The following is a 25,937-nucleotide window of genomic DNA, read 5'->3' as shown; positions in this document are numbered from 1 at the left end:
GCAAATGCCAAAATATGCAAAATTCCTTAAGGAGCTTCTAACCAATAGAAGGAATATGGAAGAGGTGAAAGAAGTAGTACTTAATGAAAATTGCTCAGCTGCCATGTTTAACAAATTACCAAAGAAGAAGGGAGACCCGGGAAGCGTGACTTTGCCTTGCCAATTTGGTAACTTGGCTACCATTTATGCTTTGGCTGATTCGGGAGCAAGTGTGAACGTCATGCCTTATTCATTCTTCAAGAAATTGGATCTCCCGGAACTGAGGCCAATTCGTATGGCAATACACTTAGCAAACAAAACAGTCACATTTCCAAGAGGAATATGTGAAGACTTATTGGTCAAGGTGCACAAGTTTGTGTTTCCCGCAGACTTTATAATTCTAGACATGGAAGCGGATCCTCAAGTCCCGATCATCCTTGGAAGACCTTTCCTCAACACGACAAGTGCTATAGTGGACATGAGAGACTCGAAGCTTACTTTACGAGTAGGAGATGATTCAGTCACTTTCGGGGTTGATCAAGCTATGAAGCATGCAAGGAATAGTGATGACATGACATTCTCGATTGACATGTTTGATGAATTGATGGAGGAATGCGATAATGAAGATCCCAACAAGTCCACTATCTTTGATGAAGAATTTGATGCTGAAAAAGACTTACTGGAGATCGAGAGGCTACTGGAAGAAGCTGAGTACGAAGAAATAATAAAGCAATCTGAGAGAGCTACTCGGCGAGTAGGGTCGATCTACTCGCCGAGTCCGTGTGAAGAAACAACTGAATTCGTGAATTCAGCAGCCGACTCGCCGAGTCCCTCACCTGTACTCGGCGAGTGCAACATACAGAACATAAAAACAGAACTCAAAACATTACCAGATCACTTGGAGTATGCTTTCCTTGAAGATGGTCATCAAAAGCCAGTTATAATAGCCTCTGACCTCTCCGAATCTGAAAAAGAAGAACTAGTTCAAGTCTTAAAGAAGCGAAAGCGGGCAATAGCATGGAGCATTACCGACATCAAGGGAATAAGTCCCTCTTATTGTTCTCACAAGATTAACCTAGATGAAGGAGCAAAGCCGGTTGTGCAGCACCAAAGAAGACTAAACCCAAACATGCAAGAAGTGGTCAAGAAGGAAGTAGTCAAGCTCTTAGATACGGGGATCATTTACTCCATTTCCGACAGTCCGTGGGTAAGTCCGGTCCAAGTGGTGCCCAAGAAAGGAGGGATAACGGCCATAACCAACGAGAAGAACGAGCTTATTCCGACACGAACGGTAACCGGTTGGAGAGTGTGCATCGATTATCGAAAGCTAAACGATGCCACTCGTAAAGACCATTTCCCCTTACCTTTTATTGATCAAATGCTAGAACGATTATCAAGCCATAGTTTTTATTGTTTCTTATACGGCTTTTCGGGTTATTTCCAAATACCCATAGACCCCATGGACCAAGAAAAGACCACTTTAACTTGCCCAAGTGGAACTTTTGCCTATCGTCGCATGCCCTTTGGGTTATGCAATGCGCCCGCGACATTTCAAAGGTGCATGACAGCCATATTCCACGACATGGTGGAAAGATTCATGGAAGTCTTTATGGATGATTTTTCAGTTTTTGGATCTTCCTTCCATGAATGTCTCACTAACCTTGATCTAATGCTTGCTAGGTGTGAAAAAACTGACTTAGTTCTTAATTGGGAGAAATGTCACTTTATGGTCAAGGAGGGTATAATATTAGGCCACAAGGTTTCCAAATCGGGAATTGAAGTGGATCGGGCAAAGATTGACACAATTGCCAAATTACCCCCGCCAACTAATGTGAAGGGCATTAGAAGCTTTCTAGGACACGCAGGTTTTTACCGACGTTTTATAAAAGATTTTTCCAAAATAACTAGACCTCTAACACAATTGCTTTTAAAAGATGCACCATTCAATTTTACTAAAGAGTGTTTAGAGGTGTTTGAATTCTTGAAAGAAAAATTGACTAATGCCCCGATCATTATTGCCCCGAATTGGGATTTACCATTTGAAATAATGTGTGATGCTAGTGACTTTGCATTAGGAGCTGTCCTTGGTCAAAGGGTTGATAAGCACTTTCGACCCATTTATTATGCAAGTAAAACTTTAAATCCGGCCCAAGAGTATTACACCACCACCGAAAAAGAATTATTAGCTGTGGTGTATGCCTTTGATAAATTCCGCCCTTATTATGCAAGTAAAACTTTAAATCCGGCCCAAGAGTATTACACCACCACCGAAAAAGAATTATTAGTTGTGGTGTATGCCTTTGATAAATTCCGCCCTTATTTAGTTTTATCTAAAACAACTGTTTTTACTGACCACTCTGCTATCAAGTATTTGTTTGCCAAGCAGGATGCCAAGCCAAGACTGATACGTTGGGTTCTACTTCTTCAAGAGTTTGACATTGAGATACGTGACAAGAAGGGAATGGAGAATGTAGCAGCCGACCACTTATCAAGGCCAGAAAACCCGAAATTGCAAGAAGATAAAGTTGGAGATGATTTTCCGGACGAGTACATTATGGTGACTACGGGAGAAGAGCCATGGTTCGCGGACATAGCTAATTACTTAGCTAGCAAGTACATCCCAAAAGATCTTACTTACCAACAAAAGAAGAAATTCTTTTCAGAAATAAAATATTATTTTTGGGATGAGCCTTATCTTTTCCGAAGTTGCGCGGATGGAATCATACGAAGATGCGTGTTCGGGAATGAAAGCCGACAAATCTTGGAACATTGTCATAGCGGGCCCACCGGTGGACATCATGGAGCACACTACACTGCTAAGAAAATCTTTGACATTGGGTTTTATTGGCCCGTAATTTTTAAAGATGCAGCCCAATATGTCAAAGAATGTGATGCATGCCAAAGAGCGGGAAACATTTCATCCCGAAATGAAATGCCACAACATAGTATTCAAGTGTGCGAAGTATTTGATGTATGGGGGATCGATTTCATGGGACCATTTCCCATGTCAAAAGGCAACAAATATATATTGGTGGCGGTGGATTATGTATCCAAATGGGCGGAGGCACAAGCTTTACCAACTAATGATGCTCGGGTAGTGGTGCGGTTTTTGAAGAAGCTATTTTCAAGATTTGGAGTTCCTAAAGCTCTTATAAGTGACCGAGGCACTCATTTTGCCAATGATCAACTAGAAAAGGTGTTAAGGAAATATGGGGTAACTCATAAATTCTCTACATCTTACCATCCACAAACTAGTGGGCAAACTGAAGTGACAAATAGAGCCTTAAAAAGAATATTGGAGAGATCGGTGAGGAGCAATCGGAAAGAGTGGTCGGATAAGCTAGATGATGCACTTTGGGCCTTCCAAATAGCTTTCAAAACACCTATTGGTACAACACCATATAGGCTAGTTTATGGAAAGCAATGTCATTTACCGGTGGAAATCGAGCATAAAGCTTTTTGGGCTTTAAAAATGTGCAACTTCAACATAGCGGAGCTCAAGAACAACCGGTTGATGCAAATGAATGCTCTTGAGGAACTTAGAAATGATGCTTACACTAGTTCTTTAATATATAAAGAGAAAACTAAAAGTTGGCATGACAAGAGGATCAAGGGTAATAAAGAGTTTCATGAAGGGCAAAAGGTGTTGCTTTTTAATTCAAGACTTAAACTTCTTCCGGCCAAACTCAAGTCAAGATGGGATGGTTCTTTTCTAGTGAAGAAGGTGTTTCCCCATGGTGTTATAGAGTTATTATCAAAAGATGGTACCCCTTTCAAGGTCAATGGACATAGGGTGAAAAGATATGAAGAAGGAGTCCCAAGGAATGAAGACATAGAAGAAGGGCTGCTGCTGGAGGGAATGGCAGAAACGTAGAACGAAAGGAGCCAAGCTAATGACTCCTTAAAAAGAAGCGCTTTCGGGAGGCAACCCGAGTTTAGAGTTTGCATTTCTTTTCCCTTTGTTTTCTTTTTAATTTCTTAGGATCTGTTTTATTTTCATTCTTCTGCTGAAAATATGTTCAAAATGATTGCTTGAGGGCAAGCAATGCTCAGAGTATGGGGTGGTGGCTGAAAAATAAAAAAAAAAAATTAAAATTTTTTTCAAACTGCAAGCTTTACTCGCCGAGTACCCTCGACCCTACTCGGCGAGTACATGTTTAAAAACCCAGAAAATCGCGAAAACGTGGATCTACTCGGCAAGTACAACTCTTCTGCTCAGCGAGTAGATATTTTACACAGGTTGTTTTCAATCTGTAAATAAGGGGTTTTCACTCATTTTATCCATTACCCTCATACTCGCCGTGCACTTCTTCCTCTCAAGCGATTTCTTTAATTTTTGTTGAATCTCCATCTTTCAAGCATAAAGGTATGATCTTTACTCCCAATACTTGTTAATGGTTGAAGCTTTACCGATTATTAGTCCTTATTTTGCCCAAAACTCAGATTTAGGGGTTTTCTCCAATTCTAGGGTTTTGATTTTACTATGAATTAGGAGGCTTTAGTCAAAATTTCTTATGGATTAGTGTTTAATGGACTTAGTACAGCAAACCCCTATGCAAAATTGGGTGTTTTAATTAACCCATATGGGTCCGAGAGGAATATGGTCCTGATGTTCGTCCTACTCGCCGAGTAGTTCATGAACTCGGAGAGTAGGAGCCTTTACAGATCTGTTTTGTTTAATTTTAATTGTTGGGTGTTGTTTGTTTGAGCTTTCTTAATGATATTTTGCAGAAACCATGTCCAGAAGAGGGCAGACTTCACGGGGAGGAAGCCAGGGAGACATTCCATGGCTTTCTTTTCGCCAAATAACCTCTAAATCCTCACAAGCCCGTGCCAAAAACAAATTGGAAGCTTTAAAGCAGAAGGAGATCCACCTCCCCAATGCAATAAACTAGGACTGGTTGGGACAGATTGGGCTGGAGGAAGAACTGACACCTTACTTGGTGAAATCTTGCGATGTGGGGGATTCTACCATCATTTGTGATGGATGGCTGCAATTATTCAAGATCCAAGAGCCGGTTTTTGCGGAGTTGTGCTGGGAATTCTTCGCTACCATCTCATTCCGGGGTGGTAGTGAGTATTATAATCCCAATGTTATTTCATGTTCACTTGGTGGGGAGCTGCGACGATGCAGCATGGCGGAGCTAGCATGGAGAATTGGCATCTACAATCAAAGTGCCATGTTAAATGAAGATTTTGAAACCTTTTTGGAGCAGTGCCATAAAGACCTCCCTGAAGAGGTTGTTGCTTCCACATGGTGGAATACCATTGCCAACCGGGTATACATTCCATCTTCCGCACAGGAAGGCCATATCCGCTCACCAATTCATCGTCTCATCCGCCGCCTCATTGCTAGCACAATCAATATGCGGAAGGACGACGACAAGGTCCCGACACTTGATATCTTCTATCATTGGAGCATCATTAATCTCGATGTCTTTTGCAACCTTCCTTACTGCTTAGCCAAACATCTCTCGGATGGGCTGTCAAAGAAAAGGTGAACTCCAAAATCAATGGAGGAATGTTCGTAACGAGGCTCGCGAGATCATATGAAATCTTGGATTTACCAGCGGCGGGGGCCCTAACCGTCATTTCTCCTCCTCCGTTCAACAACACTACTTTATATCGGAGGGCACAAATTATAGAAAAATTTGGAGACTCTTATACAATTCCGCATGAGGATGAGGCGGTTGTTCCGGAGGAGCCGGGACGACGGGTGAAGCAAAGGAGTGCACGGGCTAGAGAAGACCCACCGGTTATTCCGGTGGAAGATGAGATTGACGGGTGGAACCAAGTTGAATATCGGAGATACTTGGATGACATCGGGCGAGGTGTCAATTACAACAATTCGTCAATCGAGTATTTTATGCAACAAATGAACATCGCCCCACGACCGGGCCCCGGGTACCCCTATATCATGAATTGGAACGAAAGGATGCTTAGGAACAATGAAGGAGGAGGTAGTGGTGCTGGAGGAGCGAACATGGATGAGGAAGATTGAAGATTGTTTGTTTTGTGTTTTTATTTGTTTTTATGGTGTTTGTTTTTGGATTATTGTTGAACTTGGATAATTATGTTTTTAGGACTTTTATTTGGTTGCTTTTACTTGTGGCTGCATTTTTTTTTCAGGATTGGAAGGTTAGGATGCATTTAGAAGTCCTAAGGGTCAAGGTTCAAGTGAGGAATGCTTAGATGAGAGTGCGAAGTGTTTTCCATTATGGTTGAGTCCGTTTGAGTTGGGAGTGATAGAGTGCATTATTACCGAAGTAATTAGAAGAAGAGTCACTGAATTATCCCAATTCAGCACCTCAGTCAAGAGTAAACAAGCAGGAAATTTTCTTTTCAACTCAGCGCATACTCGCCGAGTGTATCTAGCCTACTCGGCGAGTACATGGGTAATTACACGACATTCCTGCAAGTTGACAATATACTCGCCGAGTACACCACTTACTCACCGAGTACATCAACATTTCTCTATCCCGGAGTTGTTTTGGGCACGATCATTGCAGTCCTTATCCATATATTTCGTGAAGATTCATTATTGGAGGTTTCTAGGAGCTTTGTCCTACATATTTGAGTCATTTGCAAGTCTACCACACGTGACATGACACCCAAGACATGAATGAGCTGTTCCCATGCCTAATGTCATTCGAAGATGGAGCTGAAGAGAAGAGATATCAACCTCGCCACTACTACCCCAGAGGAGTTTGTTCCAATTCTCTCTGTATTTCATGTTTTTATTTTTCATGCATACCATGCAATGGGGACATGGCATGAATTTAGTGTGGGGTAGGGGGTTGGTTACATCTTAGTAAATTTAGAACTCTAATATCCTAATTTAGGTCTATTTTAAAATTTTTGACCTCTTGCATACCAAAAATGTTACTTAGGATTTAATTTAGAATATTTTGGTAAAAAGTAATTAGGATTCTATGTTATAATTGTGTTGATGATTGCATGAAAACCCAAATGTTTAGTTGAGCCTATATACGTTCTAGTGTATTTGTGGCTTCCTTATTCTAGTGAAATCATGGGACAAAAACACAACCTTGCTTAGTTTGAAGGATGCAATATGTTTAGCATCGTGTACCAGAAATGTATCCAGGAAAGTTATTATCTTTAGCCAATAAAGGTTGAAGTTGAGCGCCCCTGCTTAAGCATGTAGGGTTTTGAGTGGAAAAAGTGAGTTACATGAGAGAATTACAAGAAAAGTTTGAAGAAATTTTGGAGCAGTTAAAGTAAAGATCAAAAGATCAAAATTCCAAAGTTCAAAAGTTGAATATACCCAAAAATCAAAGAAAATCAAAAAGGTGGCAAATTTTGAAGAATTCAAAGAAATTAAAGTGCAAACTATCAAAGAAAGTGAAGAATTCCAAAAAGCTCCAATGTGGTATCATAAATTGTAATTGTCTAGATTATGTATGCTTGGGTTGCTCAACCAGAAATACCTTGAGGCTAGGAGGTTTTCTGCGGATGGATTCGGAGGGATGCATAAATTGAGCATCGTTCAAAAGAAGTCGGCGAGTGTTTATGAGGATTGTGAGTATTTAGAGTATGGGGGGTTATTAGGAGAAATTTAGACACAAATGTATGCGTTGCGGTCTTGGCATAATGGCTGGGTTCGATTGGAGTTGTCCTATGTGATTCTAATGTGTTAAAATTCAGTTTTGCTTGGGGGCAAGCAAAAGTCAAGTGTGGGGTATTTTGATATTTGCATAATTAGCCATATGTTAAGTATAGATTTATATTCATTTTTAGGTAATTATGTGCATAATGTGGACAAAAGGTACTTAATAATGCTTAAATTGTGTTTTCAGTCCAAAAGACATGCATGGAGGTAAAAAGGAATAAGGAGAAGAAATTAGAGACCAAATAATGAAGAAAAAGGAAAACACCCACACCTACTCGGCGAGTACACATGCATACTCGGCGAGTGCATGAGAATGTTCCCGAAGAAAAGTCAAGAATCCTTGCCGTACACGGATTTTACACGTCTACTCGGCGAGTAGACGACCTACTCTCCGAGTTGCCCCTGTTTTGTGATAATTATAAATAACGGATCTTAATCCGAATTGGGAACTTTTCTGGAACCTTTGGGAAGAAGCAAGCTGCGAATTAGAGTGAGGAGAGATCTGGAAAACGAAGATACAACCCTAAACCCAATTCTGAAGGGGATTTGAGGCAAATTCACATCATTCTTACTTGAATCTATTGCTTTTCGTTATGTTAAGACTTTTAGATTTCGTTTTTGTGCTGTTAATTACTTCAATCATGAGCTAAACCCTTTTAACTTCTGTTTGGGGAGACAATATTGAAACTATGGTTTGATTTATGGTAGGATTGATTTAATATTGGTGATTTTGTTAATTTTAGCTTGTTAAAGAACCTTATGTGTGAATGATAACTATTCTTCTGTTAATAGGAAGATAATTAAGCTGTATGAACATCTCTTAATTGTTACCTCATATAATTTATGTGACCACTTTATTATATGACTAGGATTAGCGACTGTGAAACTAGCATTAATAGAAAAATAGGTAAATTCATGTGTGAGCTTGTGTGATGACCATCAACAAGAGGTTAATTAAAGGACCAAATTAGTTAACCATTACAAGTCTAAATTAACCCGAATTAATAACCTAGTGAATTGAATTAAATTAGACAACTTGCCACTGTTTGAGTTAGTTTGTTCTCTAAGGATTAGTGCAGCGAATGTGAATCTAATCACTTGAATCGGTAGCCAATAGAAGAATTAATCCATTGCACTATTGTTATAATATCAACCATAGGATCAATTGAGTTGAACTAAACAGAAGTTCCCCTTATCATTGAATTTAGTTGAATCTTTGCTTATCCAGTTTTTAGTTAATTAGTCTAAGTATTAGTTAGTAAGTTTCTAGTCTTGTAAAACTAGAGAAAACCCCTTATTATTACTTAATTTTAGATAAAATTAGTTTTTAGTTTTAATTCTCCGTTCCCTGTGTTCGATACCTTACTTATTTAGCTTTACCACAATTGATAGGTCCACTGCCTTTGTGTGTTTATTTTATAATTAAAAGTAGGATTAGAACCAATGCATTTCACACACATCAATTAGGGTTTTTGTCCAGACAGTGGCTACTCGCCGAGTCCGGGACCCGACTCGGCGAGTCCGTCACTTAAACCCCGCGTTCCTCCCCGCTTCTACTCGGCAAATCTCGCCGAGTCCAAGGCCAAAATATCAAAATCTTTAAAGAATTAAATAAAAGAATATGTACCAAGAACTAGGTGCTACAAATCTCTCCCACTTATTTTAGACTTCGTCCACGAAGTCTGCTGCTCGTTCCTGAAACAGCTCGGGGTAATGCTCCATCATCTCGTCCATCGGCTCCCAAGTCCACTTTGACCCCTTCCGGTGCTGCCATTCCACCTTCACGAGTTCCACTTTCTTATTCCTCAGATCCTTCGACTTCCGGTCGAGGATCGCTACAGGCCGCTCGATGTAATTCAGGCTGTCGTCAACCTGAATGTCCTCTAAGGGTACCACTGCTGAGTCGTCTACCAGACACTTCCACAGCTGGGAGACGTGGAAAGTGCTGTGGATCTGACTGAGTTCGGCTGGCAGATCCAGCCGGTACGCCACCTTGCCCACCCGGGCTACAATCCTAAACGATCCAATATACCTGGGACCCAACTTGCCCCGCTTCCTGAATCGGACGACGCCTTTCCAAGGCGACACTTTCAGGAGAACCATATCCCCGACCTGGAACTCCAGGTCTGATCGACGCTTGTCGGCATAACTTTTCTGCCGAGTCTGTGCAGTCTGAAGCCTGCTCCGGACCTGCTGAATCTTCTCTGTCGTCTTGAGCACTACTTCGGTGCTCCCCATGACCCTCTGGTCAACCTCGCCCCAGCATATCGGGGTCCTGCACCTCCTCCCATACAACATCTCGAAGGGAGGACGGTCGATACTCACATGATAGCTATTATTATACGAGAATTCCGCCAACGGAAGGTAGGTATCCCAGCTACCTCCGAAGTCTAAAACACACGCCCGTAGCATATCCTCCAGAGTCTGGATGGTCCGCTCGCTCTGGCCATCCGTCTGTGGGTGAAAGGCGGTGGTGAAATGCAGACGAGTACCCAGCTCGTCATGAAACTTCTTCCAAAACCTGGAAGTAAACCGCACTTCCCTGTCTGAAATCACCGAAACTGGCACTCCGTGCCGCGCCACCACCTTCTTGATATAGATATCGGCCAATTTCTCGGCCGAGATGCTCTCCTGAATCGGGATAAAGTAGGCGCTCTTGGTCAATCGATCGACGATGACCCAGATCGAATCTACCCCTCGCGCGGTCCTGGGAAGCTTGGTGATAAAACACATCATGATGTCTTCCCATTTCCACAGCGGGATATCCAACGGCTGCATCTTACCGTGCGGCCTCTGGTGCTCGGCCTTGACCTTCCAGCAGGTCAAGCACCGCTCCACATACCATGCTACGTCCCGCTTCATGCAGGGCCACTAATAATCAGGACGAAGATCCCTATACATCTTCGTCGCTCCGGGATGGATGGAAAATCTGGATTTGTGCGCCACCTCCATCAGGACCTGGCGCACGCTTCCATGATAAGAGACCCACACCCTACGGTGAAGGGTCAATAACCCTCGGCTGTCATAGTCGAAGGAGGAAACCTGCCCCACAATCCGCTCACTCTTCCGATGTTCCTCCTTCATAGCCTCCTGCTGAGCCTCCCAGATCCGCTCCAAAAGCGGAGTCACCACTGTCATCCTCAGACAGATATCCCTGATCGGCTCTGCCTTGCGGCTAAGCACATCGGCCACGACATTGGCCTTCCCCGGGTGGTAGAGGATCTCACAATCATAATCCTTTACCACATCAAGCCACCAACGCTGCCTCATATTCAGATTTGGCTGGTCCATGAGGTACCTCAAACTCTTGTGGTCCATGTAAATCGTACAACGAACCCCATAGAGGTAATGACGCCAAATCTTGAGGGCAAACACAACATCCCCCAGCTCCAAATCATGCGTCGGGTAGTTCGCCTTGTGAGGCTTCAGCTGCCTCGACGCGTAGGCGATGACATGCCCTCTCTGCATCAACACTGCGCCCAGACCTGCGATGGATGCATCGCAGTACACAACAAAATCCTCCATGCCCTATGGCAGGGCTAAGATTGGCGCTTCGCACAATCTCTGTCTCAGTGTTTCGAATGCGGCCTGCTGCTCAGGCCCCCAGTGATACACTACCGACTTCTTGGAGAAGTCCTGAATGAATCTCCTATAGTAGCCTGCTAATCCCAGAAAGCTCCGAATCTCAGATGGAGACCTCGGAACCTCCCAACTCATCACGGCCTCCACTTTGGCCGGATCTACCGAAATCCCGTTCTGGTTGACAAGGTGCCCAAGAAACTGCACCTCGCGCAACCAGAACTCACACTTGGAGAACTTAGCATACAAGTTCTCCCTCCTCAAAGTCTCCAGAACCTCCCGCAGATGCTCCTCATGCTGCTCTCGCGTCTTGGAGTAAACCAAGATATCATCAATAAATACTATTACAGACCGGTCTAACATCGGTATACACACGCGGTTCATGAGGTCCGTGAACGCGGCAGGAGCATTGGTGAGCCCGAAAGGCATCGCCACAAAATCATAGTGGCCATAACGCGTCCGAAACGCAGTCTTCTGCACATCCTCCTCTCTGACCCTCATCTGGTGATACCCTGAACGCAAATCAATCTTGGAGAACCAAGATGCTCCCTGTAGCTGGTCAAAGAGGTCATCAATCCCTGGGAGTGGGTAGCAGTTCTTCACCGTTACCTTATTCAGCTCCCGATAATCTATACACATCCGATACGACCCGTCTTTCTTCTTCACAAATAGAATCGGGTCTCCCCAGGGTGAACTGCTCGGTCTAATGAAACCCTTGTCTAACAGCTCCTGTAGCTGTGTAGACAACTCCTGCATCTCAGGAGGAGCCAACCGATACGGTGCCTTGGCTATCGGAGCCGCACCAGGGACTAGGTCGATCCCGAACTCCACCTGTCGCTCCAAAAGTATCCCAGGCAACTCCTCGGGGAATACGTCCGCAAACTCTCGTACCACGGGTACATCGCCCGCCGTTGCCCTACCCACCTCCCGGGTATCCGTAACATAGGCGACATAACCTACGCAACCCTGCTGCAGGTAACGTCTAGCTCTCGCTGCTGAACATAAAGCTGGTCCTCGCTGCGGATTCTCGCCCGGAATCACCAGCTCTCCCCTACTTGGGGCCCTGACCCGCACCAACTGCTGCGCGCAGTCGATCACTGCCCCATTGGGGCTTAGCCAATCCATACCAATAATAACCTTGTTCCCTCGCAACGGTATGGGAACCAAGTCTACCAAGTAGCGCTCCTCAAATAACCTCAGCACACAATCTCGGAAGACCTCAGATGCCCGCACTGACCGGTCGTCCGTAATCTCGACCTCTAGAGGGCAATCCAACATGCCCGAAGACTCAGAAAACTTCTTGCTAAGCGCAAGAGAAACAAACGATCGGGTAGCGCCCGAATGAAACAACACCTGAACTGGGATTCCATTCACATGGAACGATCCTAAATAGAGCATATATCAATAACATAAACGTCATAAAAATAAATCAGAGGGAAAGAAGCATACCCGTCACCACATCGGGTGCAGCGCGTGCCTCCTCGGGTGTCAGCTGAAATGCTCGGCTCCGCACCACTAGAGCCTCTGCCTTGACCTTCCGGCCATCAGTAACCCGCGCCGTCCCTGAGACCGGCGCCGCTGTTGGCGCTGCTGCTGACGCTGCTGTCAACCTCGGGCAATTGGCCCTTTTGTGGCCCCTCTGATTGCAGTGGAAGCAAATCAGGTCTGTCATCTGTACCGCAGGGGCGGGGGCAGTACAATCCCTGCCAAAATGCCCAACCTTGCTATACTTATAGCAGCCCGAACCCGGCCCAGTGCGACAAGCTCCCTCGTGTGACCGACCGCATTTCCCACAGCGGTCCCGTCCTGCCTGGCCTTTCGGCCTACCATCAGATCCCTTGGGCATCTTCCCCGAAGCCCCAGTAGTCAGCCCCTCCACTGCCTTCCTCTTCTGGACGTGCTCCAGATCAATCTCTCTCTCCCTAGCCCTGGCAATCATGGAATCCAAGGTAGGACAAGCTGAAAAACTAACATGCTCCCGAATGTCATCTCGTAGCATATCGTGGTAGCGGGTCCTCCTCATATCCTCGTCTCCCGCATACTGGGGCACTAGCAATGCCCTCTCCCGGAACTTGGCGGTGATCTTCGCCACAATCTCCGTAGTCTGCCTCATATCCAAGAACTCCCTGGCCAGCCGCTGAAGCTCCACAGCTGGCGCAAACTCCGCCCTGAATCTGGTCACAAAGTCTGACCAGGTCGTAGCCTCAACAGTCGAGGCTCCCAATGAGTCACCAACATACTCCCACAATCTCAAGCCCTGTCTCGCAAGCATCCTGCTGCATATCTCACCTTCGACCCCTCCGGGCAGAAGCTCGTCAGCTGCGCAGACTCAATGTCTGCGATCCATCTCCTAGCAGCAATGGGGTCTTTCACCCCATGGAAATCTGACGCACCACTCCCTCGAAAGTCCTTAAAGGACAATGTGCGCGTACCCATCTGGCTAGACGCCATATCACTCCTGAATGCTCGGAGGCGATCCTCCATCAGCTCAACAATCCCTGCCTTGATCGACCCGAAAATGATAGGGGTCGACTCAAGGATGCCTCTCGTGATCTCCGACGCGATAAACTCGCGCAGCCCGCCATCAACCTGCTCGGATCCTGCACCCGAGCCCGATCCTGATCCTGATCCGGAACCTCCTGCTCCATGTCGTGTGGTCACCATGCTGAAAATACACGCATAAATGTCAGGATCATACATATACCCAAGAGATCTAACACACTCTCCAAGGGTCCCGGTTTCATTTAGGCCCTCCTCGATTCGAGTACGGGTCCTCTTCTTTCAGTAGTATGGACCTCATCCTAGGCTTCCCTAGGGCACTCTCCGACCTACCCTCCGCCATCAGCTGCACTAGGAGTCCCTACTACTTCCCCCTAACTAACTTGCAGATACTGTTACATATCCATTCCTTAGTTAGTTGGAAATGGCCAGGACCCCTATAGCACAAAGCAAGCAGCATTCGTGCATTGAGTAACCAAATCAGGCATAACCTACACAGGTCATCCTACTGCTAACTAAACAGTCCTAGCATACAGCTCATACAACAGGCATATAAGGCATCCTCCTAGATCCTTAGCCCTAACTAGCATGCAATTCTCAGAATCATATATCAGGCACACAAGGAATCTTCCTAGATCCTTAGTCCTATTCTAGCATGCAGTTCTGAATCAAAACCATATAGCATAACATAACAAGTATGGGTATCTTGGGGAAAACTTACTTGAGCCCGGCCGGTCGCATGCATCACACACCTTGTCTTTCTTAAAATCCTTCTGTTTAGATTTTAGAAAACCATTTTATTGTAAAAAAAATCTTTTAGCTCCTCGGTTTGAGTCCAGACACCCCCGAGGGTGTGTCCGAATCCCTCAAACCAGGGCTCTGATACCAACTAGTAACGTCCCAAAATTCACGGCCAAAAATTTCATTTTTTAATTAATTAACTCATAAAACATTCACTAGAAAATATTGTATAAACACGTCATCTCAAAAACCAAGTATCATGTTTGAAACCCACAACATAAACCAATATCATATCAGAGTACAATCCCAGAAAACTCCGTGCGGAAAATCATAGGTGTGTGTGATGCCATGCTACGCAGCCGGCTCCTTCCCCTTAGACGAAGAGGTACCTAAAACCAAAAACTGAAACTGTAAGCACAAAGCTTAGTGAGTTCCCCCATCATACCACATACCATCCAATACCATCAGTATCTTTCAACCGGTAATCATCATCGGTATCTTTCAACCGGTAATCATCATCAATATCTTTCAACCTGTAATCATTATCGGTATCTTTCAACCGGTAACTGGGGACTATTCCACCCCTACCACTAGCATACAATAACAAGATATAAGCATACAGTCAGACATATCCGGGTACTGACCTACCCCTCGGTCCTAAGGACCACTATCAGGGAAACTATCCCTATCATGCACATAACATATCATACAAATATAACTCATAACCAAACACATAACCAGACCAAGATAATTATCACAAAGACAATCATCTTCTAAATACTCCTCATTGGTGGGCCGGCATTGTGGCCTTAGACCCACCCCTACTGGAAGGTAACTCACCTCGTACAAGTAGCTGCTGATAATCTGTGCGGGAAACCTCCGTCCGCTGCTACTCCGGGAATCCTCCGGCTACAACCCCACAAATACTCAGTTAGAAACTGATCTCTATACTTAGGGTAAAATGATCATTTTACCCCCAACCAAGTCAAGTCAAATTCAAAGTCAAAGTCAACTTCCAGTTGACCCGACTCGCCGAGTTGGGCCGTCAACTCGCCGAGTCCCTCACTGATAGCTTCATTTTATTTACTTCTTTTTATAGTTTATTTTATCATATTTCATTCACATTTTAATTAATTTCCACGCATATTTTCTTTTTTTTGTTATTTTATGACCACTTTCGGGTACTTTCTAGTTTCGTGAGTATAAATGCAGATTTTAAGGAGACTAGCGAAGCAGGATCTTTTGGAAAGCAACTGGGCTTGAAGAGCAATAGGGGTTTAGTGCTTGATTACTATGAAGGATCGATGATCAAGAGTTTGAAGAAGCCTCGAGTGATTTGGAAGAGTCAAATTGGGCTCAAATGGAAGAGAACTTAAAGAAAAATGGGTTAGAACCTGATTGGACTGAAACTGGGCTAGTGGACTAAGCAATGCAGGCCCAACAAAGGAAGAAGCCCAATCTGCCACACTCTCACGCGGCCCGCGTAGGAAAAGCCCGCGGCCCGCGTAGGTACTCTGCAAAGGGCAATTTCGGATTTTCTACTTTTGGCTCTATTATTGGTTGTTTAGTGGGATACTTTTGACCACATGGACAGCCGATTTTGGGGTTTCTTTTGCTGATTATTGGAGACAATACACCTAGCCATGAATAAAGAATACAACACCAATTGCTTTATGAGGTTATAAAAGGATTGGCAAGGGAAGGACACAAGACACACTAGAATCATCAAAGAAGTTAGAGAGAAGTTGAAGGCTTTTGAAAGTCTTGAAGATTGGTGGAAACTCTTTCCATTCCATATCTAAAGACAATGTTTGGTATCACTAAACTCTTTTCTATTTCTTTTGTTATGGCCATGCTTGGCTAAATTCTTATTTGGTTGACTTGGATGTAATTGCTTTAATGTTTTGGTTATTTTGAAGAACTCCATGAACTTATGTTGAATATCTATGATTATGTTTTCTATAAAAATTTCCTTTATGTTTATATTTCTCTAGTCATGAATATTGATTTATGAATATTGTTTTGTTGGTTAAATTCTTGACTAAGTAATGGGTCTTCAATTTAACAAGCAACAATTAGTTTAAATGTTTGTTTTCATTTCATTTAAACTAAGAAAACATTTCCTCCATAGTGGTAATGAAAGCAATAGATTACTCTTTGGATTTGGTGACTCTTAAATCCTAATGTTAATTAATTTTCACAAGATTACATGCTTCATTAGTTTTGTGACTTTGATTAAAGAAATGTGCTATGAGCTTCTCTAGTCATTTTAATACAAAAGAAGAGTTGAGGCAAGTTATGCTTATAAATTGCTATAGCCAAGTTAGATCATAAACACAAGTATTGCACCTTGGTATTCTCATGATTATTTAACCAAATGTTCAAGTAATGAAATTCCAATGTCAACCATCTTTCTCTCATTGATTTTATATCAAATTCTTATTTTTGTTGAAGTGTCCACTTAATTCTAGTTTTATTTCAAGTAATCTCAAAATATCAAAATCCCCATCTTTTATTCTTATTGTTATTTTACAAGTATTTGTACAACAAAGATTATCATAGAGTTATAAAACTGAGCCATTCCTCGTGGATTCGATCCCTTTACCACTATACACTATTTTAGCGTATAACATTTAGGGCATTTATTTTTTTTGGTCTCGACACCCATCAAATTTTGGCGCCGTTGCTGGGGAACTGGTTTATTTTTAATCAATTTATTTCTCTATGCCCAGATCTCAACGTACAGGTAACTTGATTTATAATCCAGAAATTGAAAAAGAAGCAAGGCGTTTGGCGAAGGAAAAGCGAATAGAACGTGGTCAAACTTCCAACCCTCTCGTGGATCCGGAAAATTTAACCACTTCCTCAAGTGATCCGGAACCCGATTCTAGTCCCGATCCTCGCCAAGAAATTCCCGAAACACCACCTCTACAACAAGATCCATCCATATTTGAACCAATCGCAATGGCGGACGGAGGAGAAGTTCCCGAAAGAACTTTGAGGCAAATGATGGAGACCGATGTTACACAAACTCCAACTGGTATCAACTACGGTATTGGAAGGAGGATCAGAATTAAAGTCAAGTTTGGTCCACCATCTTCCGACTTTCCGTGGGTTGGAAAACGAAGACCCACATAAGCATTTGAAGATGTTCCACATTATCTGCACTAGCATGAAGCCACAAGGGTCAACCGATGACCAAATCAAGCTAAGGGTATTCCCCTTTTCATTGGCCGATAGAGCAAACGATTGGTTATTCTATCTTCCACCGGGTTCAATAAACTCATGGACCGATATGGCAAGAACTTTTCTTGACAAATTCTACCCCGCCTTAAGAGTCTCAAGTCTTAGAAATGAGATTTGCGGAATCCACCAAGGTCAAAATGAGACCTTTCATGATTATTTGGAGAGATTTAACAACTTGTGCTATAGTTGTCCACAACATCAAATCCCGGAACAACTCCTCCTTCAACACTTTTATGAGGGATTGTTACCAATGGAGAGAAGACTAGTTGATGCCTCAAGTGGTGGAGATGTCTTTAGCAAAACTCCACAACAAACAAGACAACTCTTCAACACCATAGCCGCAAATTCCCAACATTTTGGCCCGCGCCAAGATATGAAGAGAGAGACTCAACATAAAGTCATTGAAGTGGGATCATCAAGACTCGAGTCCCAAATCAAAGATTTAACCTCCATTGTTCAAAAGCTCACCATGGGACAAACTCCACAAGTTATGGTTTGTGGAATATGTGCAACAACGGGACATCCTACGGACATGTGCCCCATTCTTCAAGAAGATGCGGAACACGTAAATGCAACGGGTGAGTTTCAAAATTACCACAATAAGCCATCCGGTTACCAAAACGCATACAATTCTAGTTGGAAACCAAATCCCAACATGAGCTACAACCCAAGACCATTGCCCCAAAATACATTGGTTAGACCTTCCTACCAACCACAACAACCTCATTACCAACACCCACAACCACACTATCAATCAAAACCATACCCTCCACCTCATCATCAACCACCTCCTCAATCTCAACCAAGTAACTTCGGAATGTCTCTTGAAGACATTGTCAAATCACTAGCCACTAGTACCCAACAATTCCAAAAAGAGACAAGAACTAGTATCTCCAACCTTGAAACACAAATGGGAGATATAGTTACAGCCATAAGCAAGTTGGAGTCCCGTGGAAAACTGCCTTCTCAAACCGAAAGAAACCCAAATGTCAATGCGGTGACCTTGAGAAGTGGCAAACAAGCCGGAGAAAGTACTTCAAACAAGAAACCAGGGGATGAAGAGGAAGAAATATAAGTCATTCCCATTGAAGAACCTACAACAAAGAATGCCACACAAACTGAAATTCCAAAGAAGATTACCCCTCTAGTGACCCCAATAGCCACTCAACCGCCATTTCCCTCCCGACTTGCAACCTCAAAGAAGAAAATGGAGGAAAAAGAGATTTTGGACACCTTTCGAAAGGTGGAAGTAAACATCCCTTTACTTGATGCAATCAAGCAAATTCCAAGATATGCAAAATTTTTGAAGGAACTTTGCACCAACAAAAGGAAGTTGAAAGGAAATGAGAAAATCTCAATGAATGAAAACGCATCCGCGGTTTTACAAAGAAAACTTCCACCCAAGTGCAAAGATCCGGGAATGTTTACGGTTCCTTGCAAGATTGGAGATACTACTTTTAGTAGTGCCATGCTTGATCTTGGTGCATCCATCAATGTCATGCCCTATTCAGTGTATGAGTCATTGAATGTCGGACCTCTAAGCGAAACCGGTGTCATAATCTCTCTCGCGGATAAATCAAGTGTCTTCCCTAGGGGTGTTTTGGAAGATGTCCTAGTGCAAGGAAACCAATTGGTTTTCCCGGCAGATTTCTATGTGATTGATCTAGATGAACAAGTGTCCTCAAAATCAGGTATAATCTTACTTGGGAGACCATTCTTGAAGACAGCCAGAACAAAGATTGATGTGTTTGCAGGAAGTTTAACAATGGAGTTTGATAGTGAAACAATAAGTTTCAACATTTATGATGCCATGAGATATCCAAGTGAGGTTTCATCTTTGTGCTATGTCGATGTTATTGAACCATTAACCCAAGAGTTGTTCGAATTGTCTAATGGCGACATTTTGGAAATGGTTTTAAGCAAAGGATTTGATTGTGGTAAATTGACCAAGAAGTTAAAGCTCTACTCATTAGATCCAGAAATTGAAAGACTGGTCAACCACTTAGAGATCAAGAAAACCACTCAATTTAGTGTGAAGCAAATTGAACTCCCTCAAACTCACACAAGATTACCACCCTCCCTTGTTCAACCCCCGGATTTGGAGTTAAAAGTCCTTCCTCAACATTTGAAGTATGTGTACTTAGGCAACAACGAGACTCTTCCGGTCATCATTTCAACTCACTTAACCGAAAATGAAGAAGAGCAACTCCTAGAAGTATTGAAGGAGCATAAAGAAGCAATGGGTTGGACGATTGCAGATATCAAAGGGTTGAGCCCCTCCAATTGCATGCACAAGATTTTGATGGAGGAGGATTGCAAACCAAGCCGGGACGCACAAAGAAGATTGAACCCACCAATGATGAAGTGGTCAAGAAAGAAATTTTGAAACTCCTTGATGCAGGTATGATCTATCCAATCTCGGATAGCAAGTGGGTGAGCCCGGTGCAAGTGGTACCGAAAAAGACGGGAATCACAGTGGTCGAAAACAACAAAGGTATGATGGTCCCCACCCGCGTGCAAAACGGGTGGAGAGTGTGTATTGACTACCGTAAACTTAATATAAGTACAAGAAAAGATGATTTCCCATTGCCTTTCATTGATCAAATGTTAGAAAGGTTGGCCGGGAAATCCCATTATTGTTGTCTAGACGGGTATTCCGGTTTTCACCAAATCCCGGTGGCACCGGAAGACCAAGAAAAGACAACATTTACATGTCCATTTGTCACTTTTGCATACCGGAGAATGCCATTTGGATTGTGTAACGCCCCGGCTACTTTCCAACGTTGTATGGTTAGTATTTTCTCGGAATATGTCGAAAATATAATTGAGGTTTTCATGGATGATTTCACGGTATATGGCAACTCCTTTCAAGAGTGTTTGGCCAATCTCACAAAATGTTTGAAAAGATGCATTGAAAAGAATTTGGTTTTAAATTTTGAGAAATGTCATTTTATGGTGAGCCAAGGTCTTATTTTGGGTCACATTGTGTCAAAGAAAGGAATTGAGGTGGATAAGGCCAAAATAGACATTATTCAAAGCTTAGCTTACCCGACTTGTGTTCGGGAAGTTCGATCTTTTTTGGGCCATGCAGGTTTCTACCGGAGATTTATCAAGGACTTTTCAAAGATAACAAGACCAATGTGCCAACTCTTGCAAAAAGAAGTTGATTTCGACTTTAATGAAGCGTGCAAAGAAGCTTTCAACAAGCTCAAGGAATTGCTTACATCCGCTCCTATCATGCAAGCACCAAATTGGGATCTCCCTTTTGAGATCATGTGTGATGCAAGCAATTATGCTGTTGGCGCCGTTTTAGGTCAAAAGGATGGAAGAGCACCCCATGTGATCCATTATGCATCAAGGACACTAGACAATGCTCAAAGCAACTACCCCACCACGGAGAAGGAGCTATTGGCCATAGTGTTCGCCTTGGAGAAATTCAGATAATACCTTCTCGGTACAAAGATCATTGTGTACTCGGATCACGCGACACTCAAATACTTGATGACAAAGAAAGATGCAAAGCTGAGACTCATCCGGTGGATTTTATTGTTACAAGAGTTCGATTTGGAAATCCGAGACAAGAAAGGATGTGAAAATCTTGTTGCCGACCACCTAAGCCGAATCGCTTCCAATGAAACTACCCTCCCGTTGAGGGACGAGTTTCCAGATGAGCATCTCTTTTCCCTTACTCAATCCATTCCGTGGTATGCTGATATCGTTAACTTTTTGGTCACAAAAAGGCATCCTGACACATTCACACGTGCTCAAAAAGATAAGTTGAAAAGTGATGCAAAACACTATGTGTGGGATGAACCTTACTTGTGGAAACATTGTCCCGATCAAATCATTAGACGATGTGTACCCCAACAAGAGCATAAATCAATTTTACAATTTTGCCATGAATTTGCTTGTGGGGGACACTTCGGACCTAACCGGACCTTAAGAAAGGTCCTTGAATGTGGACTATTTTGGCCAACCATGTCACGCGATTGTTACTTGTTTTGCAAAAGCTGTGAACGGTGCCAAAAGACAGGGAATATTTCACAAAAGAACCAAATGCCACAAAATCCAATCCTTATTTGTGAAAATTTTGACGTATGGGGGATTGATTTTATGGGCCCATTTCCTGTCTCGTTTGGCAACGTTTACATCTTACTCGCAGTTGACTATGTTTCAAAGTGGGTTGAAGCCAAAGCCACAAGATCGGATGATGCCAAAACAGTTATCAAAATTTTAAAATCTAATATCTTTGTGAGGTTTAGTGTACCTAGGGCTTTGATCAGTGATCGAGGGACGCACTTTTGCAGCAAAATGATGGAGGCTTTACTGAAGAAATACAACGTGACTCACCGTGTTTGAACCGCCTACCACCCTCAAACGAATGGTCAAGCTGAAGTTTCAAACCGTGAGGTGAAGAGCATACTTGAGAAAACAGTAAATCCCTCAAGAAAAGATTGGAGTTCAAGGCTTGACGATGCCTTGTGGGCCTATCGGACCGCGTACAAAACTCCGATAGGAATGTCTCCGTTTAGGTTGGTCTTTGGAAAACCTTGTCATCTTCCCGTGGAATTGGAACACCGCGCATTCTGGGCGGTCAAGCGATGCAATTTAAATATCGATGATGCGGGAATAAATATGAAGCTTCAACTTCAGGAGTTGGAGGAATTGAGAAATGACTCCTATGAAAACTCAAGAATTTACAAGGAAAAGACAAAGCTTTTTCATGACAAGTCCATTACCCGCAAACATTTCAAACCGGGAAATAGGGTTTTGCTTTACCATTCGCGAATGAAATTATTTCCTGGGAAGTTGAGATCAAGATGGATAGGTCCATTTATCGTACTAAAAGTCTTTGAGCACGGAGCAGTCGAGATCCAAAGTGAAGAAACGGGGCAAGTCTTTAAAGTCAATGGGCATCGTTTGAAACCTTTCTATGAAGGTTTTAACGCAAATGTCCTAGATATCATCCAATTGGATGCCCCGGTTTATTGAAGTCAAAAGGGAAGAACGTCTCGCCAAAGACGTTAAAGAGGGCATTTTTGGAAAGCTATGCTTTCAAATAAACGTGTGTTTTATTTTCAAAAAAAAAAAAAAAAATTGAGGATGAAGGACCCGCGGCCCGCGCACAATTACTGAAGGAGGACATGCGGCCCGCATAGACGAAATACCAATCCTGCCCGTTCAGCACCCGCGGCCGACCCACGACCCGAGCAACACCCGCGTGATGAGTCAGAAGGAAAACTTGATTTCGAGCAAGTTAGACGCGACCTGCACGCGGCCCGTGCCTAACCCGCGTGTAGGTCTTTGACTGAATTCTTGAGCTGTTGACTTTTGTTGACCCGGGTTTTGACCAGCTTTGACCAACATTTTAACCTCAAATATTAGAGCTGGCCCTTCTCCTTCCCACTTATTCTTCTTCTTCTTCTTCCATCTTCTCTCCCAAAAAAACCCTCAACCTCCATTAAAGCTCAAACACAAAAACTCAGTTTCCTGTCAAACCGCCGGTCGGAATTCCGTGAAACCACTTCCATTCTTCACCATTTTTCATCCTCTACAAACCCCACCCAAAATCCGGTCCGATCCGTGGCCGGAATTCCGGGCGACACCACCACCCACCACCACCTTCTTACGCGTTTTCCGGCCAACTCCGGCCATCATTGAAGAATCCGAGCACGGGGTTTTGTTTTTCTACTCAAGGGCTTTCTAATCATAACAATCTTCAAGGAAAAGCTCACGAAAAATTTCCGTCAAATTTCGGGTACCGCCATTCTAATCGACGGAAATTCATCTTCAAGCTCGCTTGAGGGGTTGTTTTAGCGTTTAAAGCATCAAATACGGAGCAAAATTGTAAGCTTGGGGTGTGTCTTGACGACATCCTTTGGGTGGCACTAATCGTCTAAGCAATTTGGTACTTTCACTCCTTAATCTTGATTATTTGCATTAGTGTTGGAATTGTGTGGTATTGTTGATAAAATTTGTCCAAAGAAAATGTCAAAACGTACCAAAACGGGGACATGAGCTACTTCCTCCAAAGGAGGATCAAAAGGAAAATCAAATAATCCCCCGTTTCGTTTGACAAATCGTGAGGATCGAAAGACATATGACTTTCTCGTTTCCAATAAACGACAAGTCAAGTCGACAAAATTCCTCCATAGGGAAACTTTTGACAGTCTTGGAGTACTAGAGGGAGTCCAAGCTTTGTTCAACAACATCGGATGGGGACAATTCCTCTATAACCGAGCAGCAACTTATGTTGAACCTACCTTGGAATTTCTCGCCACATTCAACCCCGGTGACGATATTGAAACCGTCACTTTCCAAATGCTCGGCGAGAGACGATCACTACCACATCGGGTCGTGAACGCCTTGATGGGCACTCCCGTGGACAACCTTTATTATTAACAACAACCATGGCCCGAGGAATTCAATGAACATTACTTTTGGCAACAAATTACAAATGAGCAGCAATATTCATCGTCTTCCTCGAAGGCCTCATCCATAATCCATCCATGTTTGCGCCTAGCGCATCGAGTGCTCACATGCACCATTTTTGCCCGAGCCGAAGTGGGACAAATCTCAAAGGCAGAATTATTCTTCCTTTGGTGCATGACTCGTGAGAATGGCCCAAGGCCAGATTTTGCCTCCTTTTTCTTTACCAAATGTTACAACCTAACGAATATGGATAAAGGAGACATCTTCATTGGAGGATTGATCACTCTTCTTGCTTCACGGCCCCCGCTTCAACTTCATCTTTCTACTCTACCATTTGAGAGGGCTGCCAGACCATCTAGCCTTGACGGCAACGCACTAAGGCGGATGCAACTCATCCGGGATTCGGTGGTTGGTACCATGTGGATCCTCGACAACCAACCATACATCCTTCTTCCACACGAATATATAGGGTGTTTTGATCCAACCGATCCCGATCAATGGATCATTCCTTCTGATTACCCTCCTCCTGTGGATAATGAAGATGATCAGTTCCAACATCCACAGCATCAAGCCGAGCCCCAATTCCAGCCACAGCAGCAGGTGGGACAAGAAATACCACAATATTTCCCCCCTATGTTCTTTGAACAATTCAACACAATGTTCTCCACGGTACAACACATCGATACCCAAACGCAGGAGAACACCAGAGCTATCCAAGATGTGGCTACTCGTGTTGAACGGCTGGAGTAATCATTCCCACCCACTTCCCGCCAGGTCCAAGATATGTGGGACTACCACTATCGCCACGGGCATTTCCCGCCGCCCGACCCGCCGATTTAGGTCATTTCCGCCCTTTCCTTAAGCATTGAGGACAATACTTGTTCTTAAGCTTGGGGTGGGGCACTTCTTTTTTTTTTTCTTTTTATGCATTGTTTTTAACTAGGTTGCATAACATTTTAGTTTTAAGCTAATTTTCATTCAATTTTTAAATTTATAATTCCAAAAAGATTTTATTTTCTTCTTTTCCACTTTTTATTTTCATAACATTTAGCTTAGGGCATTAGCATTCATGCATTTTTGTTATCTGTTTATTCTCACCTCCTTGGATGCCATGGAACAGGTTCAAAGTTATTGTATCATTATTGCTCCAGGATCTTGTTGCTATCTCACCCATCGAACCGGGACCACTAGCTGCAGTTTGGGATTTCATACTTGGGATCAGATGCTGGTAGCTTAACGGGGTAAGTGATCATGGCCAGGTAGTTTTATGAAGAATTATGCATACAATACTAACAACTGTAGGATATACTATAGCAATGAATGTTCTTAGCCTTGCGGTCACTACCGCTGAGAGGATCACACTTGATCATGTTTGAACTGTTAGGATGAAGCACTGGTGCTTGTCCCCGAGTAGAATCCATATTCGGTCTCTCTACAATCACCATATCTTTTTGCGATTTTCTTTGGATTTTAGAGAGTCTTTTAGTCCGCATATGGACATTTTCATTAATTTTGAAAAAAAATTGCAAGTTTGAAAAGGAGCTTACATTACAGCTTATGCTCCACACATGGTCATTTTCACACTTAGACCATTCAGATCATATTACTACCCTTTCGGTTCCACTTACACACTTTTGGAAACCGAATTTTAAGTCAAAGGGTTTAGTTGTTAAAAATTTCGATAGATAATACATTACCTTCAATCGATGCTAAAAAAAAATGATTAAAAAAAAAATACTTAGCATGCGAACTTCCAGCTGCAATTATCCTAAATAGGTGACCAGTTCAATTATTGAACAAATTTTCCAACATTTTGGTCACCCAACGTTTG

The 25,937-nt window shown here is 43.1% G+C and overlaps 2 protein-coding genes across 2 annotated transcripts; both read left to right on the top strand.

Annotated features, from left to right (window-relative positions):
* Positions 1–18,881: 18,881 nt before the first annotated feature.
* LOC145121806 (uncharacterized) lies at positions 18,882–20,060 on the top strand. The gene has a single exon (XM_079057507.1). It carries the CDS (start codon positions 18,882–18,884, stop codon positions 20,058–20,060), a length of 1,179 nt encoding a protein of 392 aa, XP_078913633.1.
* Positions 20,061–22,192: 2,132 nt separating this feature from the next.
* On the top strand, positions 22,193–22,666 carry LOC145121805 (uncharacterized). The gene has a single exon (XM_079057506.1). It carries the CDS (start codon positions 22,193–22,195, stop codon positions 22,664–22,666), a length of 474 nt encoding a protein of 157 aa, XP_078913632.1.
* Positions 22,667–25,937: the final 3,271 nt, after the last annotated feature.

The sequence above is a fragment of the Lactuca virosa genome, chromosome 6, assembly GCF_052849685.1.
Source record: "Lactuca virosa cultivar CGN04683 chromosome 6, Lactuca_virosa_CGN04683_v6, whole genome shotgun sequence".
NCBI lineage: Eukaryota > Viridiplantae > Streptophyta > Magnoliopsida > Asterales > Asteraceae > Lactuca > Lactuca virosa.
The sequence above is the reverse complement of the archived record's forward strand: the minus strand, read 5'-3'. Positions and strand labels throughout refer to the sequence as shown.